Below are 14,045 nucleotides of genomic sequence, written 5' to 3' on the forward strand. Positions count from 1 at the left end.
TCCAAAGCATCAAGCATGGGACTGAAATAACATGCAAACAAGAACCACATTTAACCAAAAAACAGAACGAAGAACAAAAAGGGGTAGAAGCACATTGTGCCCCAAATGGATTCAGAGAAATGGATTTTATGGTGAATACAAACATTTTCTTTGCTCATTCATTCCATTTGGGGGACACTGCTTACCATGGGGACATTCCAAAGCTGCCCCTAGAATTAAGTACGGACAGACACTGCTGCTGCGCGCAAATCTTTGCAGCCAAAATGACGTCTTTAGAAACAAAGACGTTGAACTGGTAAAATCTGGTGAAGGTGTGGACGTGGAGGACCAGGTTGCTGCCTAACAGCTGTTCAATCGAGGCTCGATGCTACGCTGCCCAGGAGGCATGCACTGATTTGGTAGAGTGGGCTGTTATACTGTCAGGAACTGGGGATACCTCTGAGATTTAAGCTCGATGGATGGTAGCCTTGATCCACATCGCAACTGTTCATTTCATTGCCAGTCACCCTCTCTTGTGTGCGTCATACAGTACAATGAGGCTCTCTGTTCTATGCAAAGAGGCTGATCGGTACATATAGATCTGCAATGCCTTAGCAATATCCAACAGCGTGAGTGAGTCTTCCTGCTGAGAACCCAAGTCCTGGCCTAGCGCGGGAATAACAATCGCTTGGTTGAGATGAAATTCTGACACCACCTTGGGCTGGAAAGAAGCCTTGATGCGCAGAACAGCTCTGTCATTGTAAAAGACAAGAAATGGTGACTCCAAGACAGAGCAGCTAATTTAAATACTTGTCTCGCTGAAGCAATGGCCAGCAAGGAGGACACCCTCCAAGTAAGAGTCTTGAAGTCAACAGATTCCAAAATCTTGAAAAACAGCTTCTGTATCGTTGAAAGGACCAAGGTTCAGATCCCAGCAGGACAAAGGGCAGTTGCACATGAAGAACCCAGATATAGTAGCCAGCGGTGGGGGGGGGCATAGAGGGGTAGGAGCAGGCTTAGACAAGTCTTGAGGAGTAGTGACTTACTGCCAGCAAAGCGTCCTCTATACCCCATGGTAAGCAGCACCCCCCAAATCACCGCTCTGCTGTCCTGATCCAAAGTAAGAGGTGTGGAGACAAAAAAAAGCCAATTCATAAGCAAAGTGATTCCAGGTACCGATGAGGAAGCCCGGTAGTGGCAGCAACTACTCTCCTACAAGTGACAACAGCACGGTGGTGTGCAGTTGACAACGTTAGCAGGAAGGGGTCTAGTGGCAGAGAACTAGTAGGTGTGGTCCGTTACGGCAGAGGAACCGTAACACAAATCTGTAAAACCCTTCAACCAGACGGGGTAGCAGAATAGCCCGTACTGTCACAAGTGATTTAGCAGTAACCAAATCATTGACCACCTTAGTCAGTACAGTCGCTGAGGAATGGAGGGAACAAAAGTCTGACTGAAGAGGGTCCAATTGGTTGTGTGGAGATAGAAAGTGCATCAGGCAAATGTACACAAGCCTCTCAAGTAACTTGAAGGGGCATGGGAATTGAGATAAGGGATGGTAATCTGAGATCTTGACAATTATGAATTAGGAAGGTAGATCTTGGTCATTGATAGTAGTCGGAGGGGGTTGGTTTGGAGTGCTAAGAAGAGATTTAAATGTATTAAAGAAGAGTTTGGGGGTCAGCAGCCAGAGTGAAAGTATGTCTATTTGGCAGTGTCCACATCATCTTTGTAGGAGTGGTAGATGGCAATATATTTGAGGAAGTCACTATCAGTTTGAGATTGTCTCACAAAGTAGAACAACCTTGGTGAACGTTTTGGAAGGTGCACCTCTTTCAGTGGACCAAAGCTGAGACCGTAGTCTACACAGAGTAAAAAGACTAGATTATTCCACTTGATCAAGGGATGTTGCTAGGGTTTGGTTAAGATCGTCCAATGACGACATACATAAAAATTAAACTAGAAAATGAATCTCTAATTTATCACTAAAATTGAGAATTCTAGTAGCTTTGGGTATAATCACAGTTGCTGTCTTTCAACTTATTCCCCAAAAAAGTTAATCGCCAATTGATACAATTCAAATTATATGCCTTGAAAGTTCAGGTAAGCAAAACCTAAACAAAATACTAATCTAAACCAAACTGTTGGTTGCCAATGTATACAAACTAAAACTCAGTCTCAGTTTAACATCACATTTTCTATAAGATACTGTAACCTTTGCTTTGAAATACATTTTTTCACAGTAATATAGTCCCACTAAAATGATCTACTACATTATTAAATCACATACCGAGATGTGGTGGCTCCACCAATCAGTAACGGGGTGTTTATGGACAGTCTTTCCATTTCCTTGGCAACAAAGATCATTTCATCCAGGGAAGGGGTGATAAGACCAGACAGACCAATTATATCTACAGTAGATGTATAATAATAAAATTAAGTTATGCTTCATTTAACAACTGTACCCTAAACCTTAGTTGGAAACAAATCACACATGACATCACATCCCTCACTTCCTTATCATAACAGATATATACTGTTTGTTTTAATAGAAGGAGAAAATTACAGCCTTGTGCAAGTTTCTATAATGTAATAGAAAGTTCTCCATTACTAATAAACTGAGCTACACTTGACAGGTATAGGTAAACTAACATGAGCATACATTATTCCAATGGCTGCGGGCTCCACTAGAGAGGCAGGGACCAGTAGGCAGGGAACACAAACATAGTCAGATGTACATACATAGAGAAAGCTGCTTTACCCGGAGTTGTTCCTTCACCATCCTTCACACAGAGCAACCATCAGATCATCTGTGCACCACGTGGGGGAGGAACATTATATATGAGCAACACCTACTTATTTAGAAGCAATATCGGGTGAAGTAGACACTTGTATGTTGAGGAGCAATGCATTGAAGGTAATGTCCAATTCACATCAATGTGCAAGTGCCTTCTTCACAGCATTACTACTGCAAGAGGGTAGCAGAGGAAGAGAGAAAGGAACAGTGTGTGTGTTGGGGGAGGGGATGCTGCCGGTGTGCTAGAACAATGACCAGGAATGATCCTAATATTACTATTGAATATGTAAATAAGGTTTAATCTGAGTATTAGTCTCTGGTGTCATGAAACTCCAACAATTAGCTATATAAAGTCTATAACAGTTGATTAACTATACCTCCATGTACACTTCCACACTATTTCACGTTTAATAAATGTATATGACGGACTGACAGTGACAAATATTTTCTACATAGAATAAATCTTAAAATACCAGGTTTAAGTAATTTTCAGCAATTGTATTACTTATATTGGACACTTGCAGTACTCATTGATACATTACTGAATATGGATAGTTAAACATTATTTCTTTTTGTATTGCAGTTGTTTGGTTTTTCACCAACTCAGAAGTTAAGCATATTCAGATCTTTTGGATCCAAAATAAATTCCACAGAAAAAGATGGAAGCAGCTTAGCCATTTCATCACAATATTGAGAGCAATTATTTAAAAAATATGCAGTTATTTACTTCGGAAATCCATAAATAATGCCTTTCAAAAACCAGATCACATATGGATATTCATGAATTTTTCAGTTACAATAAATTCAATGAATGTTTAAGTATTTTCTTCTTTAAATGTTCCCACTAATTGATAGACAACTGTAGTGTACACACCTTGTCCTTTACACACTGTGTGAAATTTACCCATCTCTACTTTAAGGATGGTCTCCTATAGGAAACGGATGCTCACCAGCTTTGTTTTCAATGGCAGCTCGGAGGATCTTATCACATGGAGTCATAACACCAAGGTCAATCACCCTGGAATCCAAGTGCAAAAACACAGTCACTTATTAAAATATACAAAGAAATATGTTAATATGATAAAGTTTGTGTAATAAGTATGTGCTTTGAGTCAGTGTCCAACCTTTCCACATTGAAGTGTACTTGTCACTTACACACATTTGAAGTAATCAATGACTGAGACAATATTCTACAAAGGGACCGGTGATGTCACTTTGTGCCACTTGGCTAAATATTGATTTAGCCACGGAAAAGGATACCTCCATTATGTGGATCAAACAGGTGTACTTTAAGCGATAACATTTTCATTACTTAGATCAGGAAAATGGAGCATACTTGTGTATGCATTTTCAAATTACATACCTGAAATTATTGCAGCCAAGCACCACACCAACAATATTCTTGCCAATGTCATGCACATCTCCTTTAACTGTTGCCAGTACAATGGTCCCTTGATATGGATTCTAAACAGTGTACATGAACAGGAAAGGAGGTTATTTTTAGGGGAGACTTGTATAATGAGAGAGAGGAAAGAATTTAGGGGATAAAATGACGGATTGATGATTAAATGACAGGTGAAGTAAGCAGAAGGTGTGAGATGTATTCAAAATGAATGGGTGGGAAATATTAAGCATGGAACTGCAGTGATGAGAAATACTGGAGCACATAATGACATTTTGCATCATTAGTGACTTGTAGGGAGGCAAAGAAAAGAGAACACTCAACCTATAGAACCTGTAATTATAGATCTATAGGAGCCATTTAGAGCTGAATGTAAGCAACATTTTTAAAAGTAAAATACGCTTTTCTACTGTGCTTGTGCACAAAAAAGTAGTCTCCTTGAACCTATATTAAGATATTTGCGCTTCCCTTAATTGCAGTGCTTAGAGCGGTAAGGGGCATTTAGACGCAGGATAAATACAGTAAAGGTGTGCTCATGGGCTTGCTGTGTATTTGGAGACAGACGCAGATATGCCTGTCAGGAGGCTTATTTGTTGCGGGTGCTTAATGTGGTCCTATTGTGTAAAATAAAGGAAGTTGGGTGCATTTAGATAACAGAATTGGTAATAATATATTTATTTGTTTTACAGTGTCTGGCACACAGGAATCAATGGATAGCTTTAACATACTGAAAAACTTTACATTAGATAAGTGTCTACATTTTTTTCACTCCAGGTTCTAAGTCTGTCTGTTAATTTATTTTGGTCTACTGTGGAATTCTGCTGAAATATTACAATACAACTATCAACAGTCCTTCCTGTAAGAGGTGAAAAACCTGTGACTCTCTCACTTCAGATACTTTCAATAGAGCTGATGAAACAAGAAGATTCTAAGACAAGTAATAGACATTGTGGCCTTAAAAATCTAACATGCTGATGTCCCTAGAGATAAAGGATAAAGGATAACTCCATTCAAAGTTGAAAAATTAGTTTTGGGTGGAATATCTGAAACACAACCAGGTCCAAAAAAAAAATTACTTAACCTCTATGTATGATAATCACATGATATAGAGGAACTCCATATGATCTACATGCCCAGCGCTGCTCAGTCAGTTACTACTTTCCTTGCTCCTGCCAACCTGGATATTTTATTTACTGTACTCCATCCAAAACTGAATTTTTAGTTTTCAGATAGAATTATCCTTTAATAGTGGTAACCGTGCCATGTGTCTGTAACATGTTTCTACTATTGGGAGTGTGTTACAGGTGAAAAAAAAGGTATAACTGGTACTCACATCCTCTTCCACACTTCCCGATAATGCTCTCATCTCTTCCCTTTCCTTTTCCATGAAGGGGATAAGGTATCCCACTGACTTTTTCATAACTCGAGCAGACTTGATCACCTTAAACCACAGGGAGTGAGGAAACCGTTAAATAGATAACTAGTCACTGAGCAAGAGTGTTAAATGAAGTCAAAACCAATACATGATGTCTCTTACATGTAATTTAAAGTGTGCTGTATTCATTGCAGCCATGTACGGTAATAGGTCATACAAAAGTAATGGATTGTCTGTGCTTTCTTATTGTGGACATACCTACAATTTTCACTCTTTTGTTAAGTAGCTGTCCAGGAGGGATGACCTCCCAGAATTATGAGATTTCTAAGCCTTTATTACCTGAGGTAAGAACATCTTCCCAGCACCAAACAACTCTCCAACCACTTTCATGCCATTCATGAGAGGACCCTCAATAATGTGGAGGGGTCTTTGATAGAGCTCCTTATTTGCTTTGGCCTCTTCTGTGTCCTCTACAACGTATTTTTCAATACCCTGAAATAAAGGAAAGGGAGAATATAACACGTTTCCTTCCCATAAGTAACAAATATATTGTCCAAGTAGGGCAACTTCAATTATACTGGCTTTTATATAAATATAACTGAAGTTCACAGGAAAAAAAAAAATATATATATATTTTTATACCTACACAAAATCTGTTTCTCCTGGTCCTTTGGGGGACATCGGGTATAGTGTAGTGGGGATAGGCGTGTGGCACTTTAAGAAATGGAATAACATTTGCTGATCTATGTGAAATCTGGACACAACTTTAGGAAAGAAAGGCGGTACGGATTGAAGAACCGATCTATTCTCTTGAAAAACTAGAAGACGACACTTGCAGAATAAAGCTGCAAGCTCTGAAACTCCTGTAGTGGAAGAAATAGCCAAGAGGAAAACAGCTTTCCGATGTCAAAAACTTGAAATCCACCATGTCCAAGGGGAATGTTGTAAAGCATTTACCATCAAGTTTAAATCCCAAGGCGCCATCGAAGGAACATATGGAGGCTGGACATAAAGCACACCCTCATCAGAGCATGTCTTCTTTGAAAGAAGACAGAAAGAGCAGACACCTTACTCTTAAGTGAACAAAAGTGCAACCCAGCATCCAGCCCATCCTACTAGAACATAAGCAACCTGGACAATCAAAAAGAAGAGGTAGAGTACCCCTTGCTTTCACACCAGGCAACATATGTCCTCCAAACACGATGATATATTTTGGGTGAACTCTGTTTTCGAGCCACGAAGCATGGCTTGCACCAAGCGCTCAGACAAATCCTCAGCTTGAAATATCATGGCTTCAACAGTCACGCTGTTAAAGTCAGACGTTCTAAACTGAGAGGATAAAACGGTCCTCAACTTAACAGGTGTGGCCGGAGCAGCAGATGCCACGACTAACCCCACACCATACAGAGAATGTCGGTGTACTAGGCCGTCAGAGGTCAATCCGGTGCCACTAGAATGACCGGAACACCCTTTCTCCTTATCTTTTGAAGCATGGCTACCGATGAATATGGGTAAACCAAAAGGAACTGCCAAGGAACAGACATAACCTCTAATGAGACAGCCAGATGATCTCTTGCGTGCTAGCAGAAGAGCTGAACCTTGTGGTTCAACTGAGACACCATCATGTCGTTGTCTGGTTGACGCCACCTGTCCACCAACTTACGAAATACCTCCGGATGGAGAGACCATTCACCTGGATGCAGAGTCTACCTGCTGAGAAAGTCTGCATCACAATTTTCAACCTCTGGTATAAAAATTGTCATGATGGCCCGATCAGGAGTTTCAGTCCACCGAAAGATCCTGTGTGTCTCTCGCATGGCTAAAGGACTCTTGGTGTTATCCTGGTGATTGAGGTATGATACTGCTGTGGCATTGTCTGATTGTATCTTCACCGCCCTTCCCTGCAGCAAATATTCTGCACTGATCAGAGAGGAATAGCACTCACAGTTTCAATACGCTGGATTCTGGAAGAATCTATGTTTACAATCAAAGACACTGAAAAAAAAGGTGTGAAGACAGATGGCACCCAAACCCCGAAGGCTGGCATCCATTGTAACCAAAGTCCAATCCCAGTTTGGGCGACCCCTGCAGATATTGTCCTTCTGCAGCCACCAAATGAGCAACTGACACAGCTGAAGAGAATGACGGGAACACCTGACTGTAAAAGGTTCTGGTGGGATCTGTTCCACTTCAAAAGAAGTGTCACTCACCGGACCGCGAGTGCCTCTTCACTGGTGCACGGCTCTCCAGTATTCATGGCAGCACCTATCCTGAACCGTGGCCGCCCGCCATTCTGATGGTCTGCGCATGCGCAGTTCCTAAGAACTCTTCTGACCTTTGCTTTTAGTTAATTGGTTGATCAGGCAACGCTCCCTATTTAAAGCACCTGCGTTCATTACCTCGTTGCCTGATCTTGTAGTCTCATTCCCTGCGAGTCTCTGAAGGTGTTCCTGTGTACTTCTCCGTGTCTTCAGCTTCCTGCTGATTCCTGCTCAACTCATTGCCGGTTTCCAGACCGCTTCAAGTCTCCTGTGTTCTACTATGTCTTCAGTTCCCTGCCGGTTTCCAGACCGCTACAAGTCTCCCGTGTTCTACTCGTGTTTGCTATCTCCAGTGATTCCTGCATTGCTCATCGTTGTTCTACCCGTGTCAAGTTCTCTGTCTGTGTGCTGACTCGGACCCCGATTACCGCTACCACTCACCTGTGGTTTCTTTACTCGTGCTGGCGTGCAGCCGCTCAGCTGTTCCTGTATCCTCTCGTGGACAGCCTGCTCAACTGAAACACAGTATGCTTACTTTCTATTGACTGTATTCGTTTATTGCATAGTCGCTTGGACTGTTCTCCATTTACCCACGGAATCCTCTATCTCCCTGAGACTGTGTTATTACTCCGCATATCTGCTGGGAGGTTTACCTCTTTGTTCAGTCGTGAGATACATATGCTAATTGACCTTCTACTATTAGCCTGGATTCCAGTAGTGAATTAGTCTCTGTCAAGCAGCGCCTGCCACACCAACATAGACTTGTGCATATTGTTTGGGATCAAGTTCCTTGTGCTCTCAGTGTCTACATTCTATGTTTCCACTCATCAACACTTGTACACCTCCTCACCTATTAAGCAGTGGTACAACTTGCTATACGGAGACCACTGACTTCCCCGCTACCTACCTGCACCTGGACAAGTCTCTTCACCATAAGCAGTGGTACAACTTGCTGTACGCAGACCACTGACTTCCTGCACTTCTTCACGTCCATCAAGATCCTCGTGTTCATATCTACCTAATCATTAACCAGATTGCTGCTAGTCATTGACTTTTCTATTTGCATCCTCTCACCATCTGCTGAGTCATATGTTCCGCTAGTCACCCTGCTACCAGAGGACCACTGTGTAACCCACACTACTCTGGTAAGATCATCATCTGGTGATATCCTGGGCAAAGACTCCTAGTGCCCGTGACAAGAAGTTCCAACTGGAACTCCAGTGTATGAAACTGAGCAAACTGGACTGCCTTGAAAGTCAATACCATCTTGCCTAGAACCTTCATGCAGAAGTGTACAGAGGTCTGTAAGACAGCCAACAGAGGTCTTACCATTTTCTACAAGTCATGAATCTTCTCCGGAGGCTGTTTTTGGGTGTCAAATAGAAGACCCAATAAAATCATCTGTTGGGTTGGAGTCAACTTTGGATGCTTTGTATGCAACCTGCCAGTCTAGGGATATCATGCCGTGCGCACCAGGGGGTTCTGGTTCTGTAAACTCGGTTAAGTCGGCCTGGGCTCTGTCACTGGACAATACTGTGGCTGAGCTTGCCCAATTGGTGTGGTCTCAGACAGTGAGTGGTCCTTGTCCAAATTTCCCTTTCTCTGTAGCGAGTGGGGCCAATCCTGTTTCTGGTACGGCTGGAACTGTGGTCACGGATTCTGCAGAATCGGCCTGGTACATGGTCTTGCGACTTCGGTTCATGGTTTAGTTTGTTTTCTCCTCATTAGAAGGATGTTGCAATCCGGTATGCCATCCTCCTCCTGTAAGCTCAGGTGGGTGGCAGTGCTCCTGTAGGGAATTGAGTCTTATTTGGTCTGTTCTTCTCATGATGAGGGCAAGGTGGTTGTTGCATCTTAAGTGGCGCACTACTCTTTTGTGGAGGAAGTTCCTCCTGACCATCAGGGGGTGAAAGGTTTGATAAGGACTGTGTGTCAGGTGCTGGAAATTCCTGAGGCAGTAGTCCCTGAGACTACGGAACCGTCTCTCTTTGCAAGGTGGTCAAAAACTTGTCTCTTCCCTCTTCTTCCCAGTTGGAGAATTTATAGGGAGAGTCTTGGTCGTCACTGAATCGTAAGCTCCAGTTGTCCCGTCTGCTGCAGTCTTGTTATCTTTTTCCCACTGAGGTTCTTGCAAGATGGGAGCCACCTACATGTTGCAAGCAAGGTTGACTAAGGTCAGTACCATCCCTCCACCCAACGCAGGCATCCTTAAGTCCATTTCATGGTGGCTGGTGCCGCCTTGCAGCCCTCTTTGGCATCTGCGTGGGTTAACAAAGCTGTGGAGCACTGGTCAGAATAGCTGTCTGAGATTTTGTTACCCGGGAGATCGTACTCTGAACGGCTTCCCTTGGTGGAACAATTTCAGAGCGCTACAGATTTTTTGGGGGAGACGGCCCTGGACACAGGACTGATTGGGGCACAGATCTCCCCCTCTGCTCGTCGAACGGTCTGGCTTAAGTCCTGGGAGGGTGATGTAGAGTCTAAACAGGCTCTTGAATAAATTCCTTTTTCTGGGAGTGTTATCTTTGGGCCTTAGTTTTACACCATTACCAGTCAGACAACAGGAAGTGATGATCCAAAACCCAAGATGACCAGGTTCCGGTCCTTTCAATCTTCTGGCAGGTCTCGGGGTCGGTACTCCACGGGTCAGTACTTCAGAGGTGGTTTACAGCGTGGACATCGGGCCTGGTCTGCTTGATTTTCAACTGCTAAGTCGGCAGACAAGCAGAATGTGTGACAGGCATTCTGCCCCTCTAGGGTCTGCCGTGGTGGGAGCCAGTCTTCTGTTCAGGGATCAGTGGTTTCAGTTTACCCCAGATGTCTGGGTACGGAGAATAATAGACCAGGGTTACATGACCGATCTCCTCGGGTATCCTCCCAGCCTGCTCTTTTCCATGACATGTGAGACAAAGCGACTGGCTCTGCAAGAGGCCATCCATTACCGGACTTCTTCCAAAGTAGTTATTCCGATGCAGGAATCTCAAAAAAGTTTTGGGTTTTATTCCAACTTTTTTTCTTGTTCCAGAACCCGACGCCTCGTTCAGACTGATTCTGAATCTGGAATCTTTAAACACCCAGGTCAGGCTGCCCATATTCAAGACTGAGTCCTTGCTGTTGGTGATTCACTGCATAGAATAAATGGAGTTCATGGTGGCTGTAAGCATCCTTGCGGTTCAGTCGGATCACAACCAGTTCCAGGCAATTACTTTATGGTCTAGCCACGGCTTCTCTGGTAATCTTAACCAAGATCATAGTGGTCATGGCTGTTGTGGTCCAAGAGGATTATGATCAAACCTTTCCTGGATGATCTTCTAAAGGTGGAGTCTCCTGCAGTACTCCCATCTTATATCCGGGTAACAACCCAGACTCTGGATTCCCACGTTGGATCCTCAATTTCAAGAAGTCAAGCCTGACTTTCCTGAAGGCAACGTAAGCCATACACATACGGCACAGTTAACGTCTTCATAGAAGTCACCCCAGTTTTAGCCCTCGAGGATCTCCCCCTATCTGACACAGATGGGGAAAAAAAAACACTGAAAAAGACAAGCAACAGCACAGAAAGTGAGCCTGCTATGTCAAGAAGGTTATAAACAGCATTAGAGAAGGTAGAAAAGAGTGAATATTTATAGATACTTCTAGATCAATCTAGAAGTATGAAATTTCCCTATTTTTCGATTATTTTTTAGACTATAAGGAGGTGGAAAAAATAGTCAAATAGACAAAATGCCAGCTGAATTACTCAATGATCATCTAAAATTTATATTCAAGATGTGCAGCAATATTGATAAGAAAGTGGTTTCAAATGTTGCTTTAAAAGAAGAACGTGTGTAACCTCAGTTGGCTATAAGCTCTTAAAAGGCTTTTAAATATTACAAAATATACAGCAAAATCATATAGGTGGAAAACAACTCCCTCTCTAAAATACAAAAAATGAACTCCAGCTATCTATAATTTTGAACAATTTCATGAAATCAGAATAATCCCACCGCTAGGTACCCAAGTGCTCCAATTCTTTTATAGTATGTGTAATCCATGTTTTAATATATCAATAAAAAATATATAAAATTACAGATGTACACTAATGTAAATGCATAACTATCTAATCTAAATCCATTACGTGTAAAATACATATAACAAATATGTATACAACCTGTACAAGAAATGTAAGCAAAACAACCTCCAAAATAAACTAGAACTCTTCACTTTAATAAAATTACAAAAAAAGGCAACCCACCCCTGAAAAAAAAATAAAAAAATGCTATCATATATAACAATAAAGTGATATCACTGAATTAAACAAAGATAAACATATATAACAAAAATGGTTATCCATTTATTATAGCCATGTCTTTTGAAAATTAGTTGACATTCCTAAGCAAACAGCGACTTGTAGCACTGTATTGATTTCGGTTTGTGCATTTTCTTTTCCCTTTTCAAAGCCCTTTCAGTCTATTAATTAATTATGTAGAAATGTAGAAAAAGTGCTCCAAAAATGGCAGTCCAATCCCAAAAACAAAAAAAAATAAAATTTAAAAAAACAACAGCAAATTTATTTTTTACTTAGAAAATATCCTTAGTTTCAAAAATGGTTCTATGGAACCATAGGTAATGAGTGGTTAATTTCCTTTGCAAAGAAACATCTGCAACATATGATCTAAACGTAGACACTCCGCATATTGTTTACCTTAACTAGAGCATATTCCAACCTCTCCTCTACAGTGCCATTCCTCCATTCATCAGTCTGGATCACTTTTTTTCCCCCTTTAGCTGTAGTCTAAAAAATAAACAAACACGAACAAAAAAAAAATATTACTGATGTGTAAAATATAAAATAAATTACACTATAAAACCTCACCCTATGAAGGTTTGTAACAGATTTAGAGCACACACACATACATTCAATTATGCATAAAATAAATATCTAAGCTCATTGCGGAATGCAGCTGGAATATTTTTAAGTATATTTGACTAGGGTCAATATACATATTGTTTTCATTGTTCAAAACTGGGTAAACATGCATGTGCAGCAAATAAATTGGGTGGAGCTACAGCAACCTGTAACCAAGCAAAGAATTAGAATTTTTACACAGCACAGATTAGTTCTACTTAGCAAACTCATGCTTGTCCTTATAGGAGTGCCTGGCGAGCCTTCACCTGCAGCCCCAAGACGGCTGCTCACTATCCGATTTATTCTCTGCCATCATAAAGCAGAGAATAAAACTGAATGGGAGCAGCCATCTTCCACGTCACATGATTGATGATCTAAGAAGACTAGAGGAATGATCAAGAGAGTGGCAACTAGAGTTTAATGCCAAAAAATGCAAAATCATGCACTTGGGTCTCAAAAATCCAAAGGCTAAATATAGTATTAATGGCATAATAATGGAAACTACTGAAGAGGAAGGGGATCTAGGAGTCATTATTGCAGTTACTTAAAGGCAGGTAAGTAATGTAACAAATCAATGAGGAAGGTAAGTCAGATGCTTGGTTGCGTAGGGAGAAGAATATGTAGCAGAAAGAAAGAAGTAATAATGCCACTGTATAGGTCATTGGTACGGCCTCATCTAGAATACGGTGTTCAATTCTGGAGGCCATATCTCCAGAAGGATATAAATACATTAGAGACTGTACAAAGAAGGGCAACTAAAATGGTGCATGGCCAATAGCACAAAACTTACCAGGAAAGACTCAAAGATCTTAATATGTATAGTTTGGAGCAGAGAAGGGAAAGGAGGGCCATGATAGAAACTTTCAAATAAATCAAAAGTTTTAACAAGGTACAGGAGGGAAACATTCTTCAAAGGAAGAGAAGTATTAGAACACAGTGACATGCACTGAAACTGAAGTGATGTAGGTTCAGAGGAAAGTTGATGAAACAACTACTGCACAGAAAGGGTAGTGAATAAGTGGAACAGTCTCCCATCAGAGGTGGTAGAGGCTAATACAGTAGAGCAGTTTAAACATGCTTGGGATAGACATAAGAATATCCTTATAAAGAATAAATGATCAAATAAGGTACCATAGGTTAATAAAAAAAAAAATGGGCAGTCTAGATGGGCCAAGTGGTTCTTATCTGCCGTTAAATGCTATGTTTTTATGTAACCCATAGAGGTCAAGCATCATATCAGAATAGGAGGGAGTGCTGTGTGCTTTGCACAGTGTGTCTTCCCTCCTTCCTCTGTGGGCTCCAGCTGCAAAAGTAAAAGTGTGGGCGGTCTGATGGTCACGTGA

General features: G+C 41.5%; 1 protein-coding gene across 2 annotated transcripts in view; it reads right to left on the reverse strand.

Annotated features, from left to right (window-relative positions):
• MTR (5-methyltetrahydrofolate-homocysteine methyltransferase) overlaps positions 1 to 14,045 on the reverse strand; it is a 70,555-nt gene that overhangs the window by 15,425 nt on the left and 41,085 nt on the right. For both annotated transcript variants that reach the window (XM_075203730.1, XM_075203731.1), the window contains 6 exons: positions 12,499 to 12,588; positions 5,893 to 6,045; positions 5,512 to 5,619; positions 4,140 to 4,240; positions 3,727 to 3,794; positions 2,270 to 2,390 (listed from right to left, as the gene is read on the reverse strand). In XM_075203730.1, coding sequence (XP_075059831.1) covers positions 2,270 to 2,390; positions 3,727 to 3,794; positions 4,140 to 4,240; positions 5,512 to 5,619; positions 5,893 to 6,045; positions 12,499 to 12,588 — 641 coding nt within the window. The remainder of the gene's footprint in view (positions 1 to 2,269; positions 2,391 to 3,726; positions 3,795 to 4,139; positions 4,241 to 5,511; positions 5,620 to 5,892; positions 6,046 to 12,498; positions 12,589 to 14,045) is intronic.

The sequence above is a fragment of the Mixophyes fleayi genome, chromosome 3 (assembly GCF_038048845.1).
Source record: "Mixophyes fleayi isolate aMixFle1 chromosome 3, aMixFle1.hap1, whole genome shotgun sequence".
Taxonomy (NCBI): Eukaryota; Metazoa; Chordata; class Amphibia; order Anura; family Limnodynastidae; genus Mixophyes; species Mixophyes fleayi.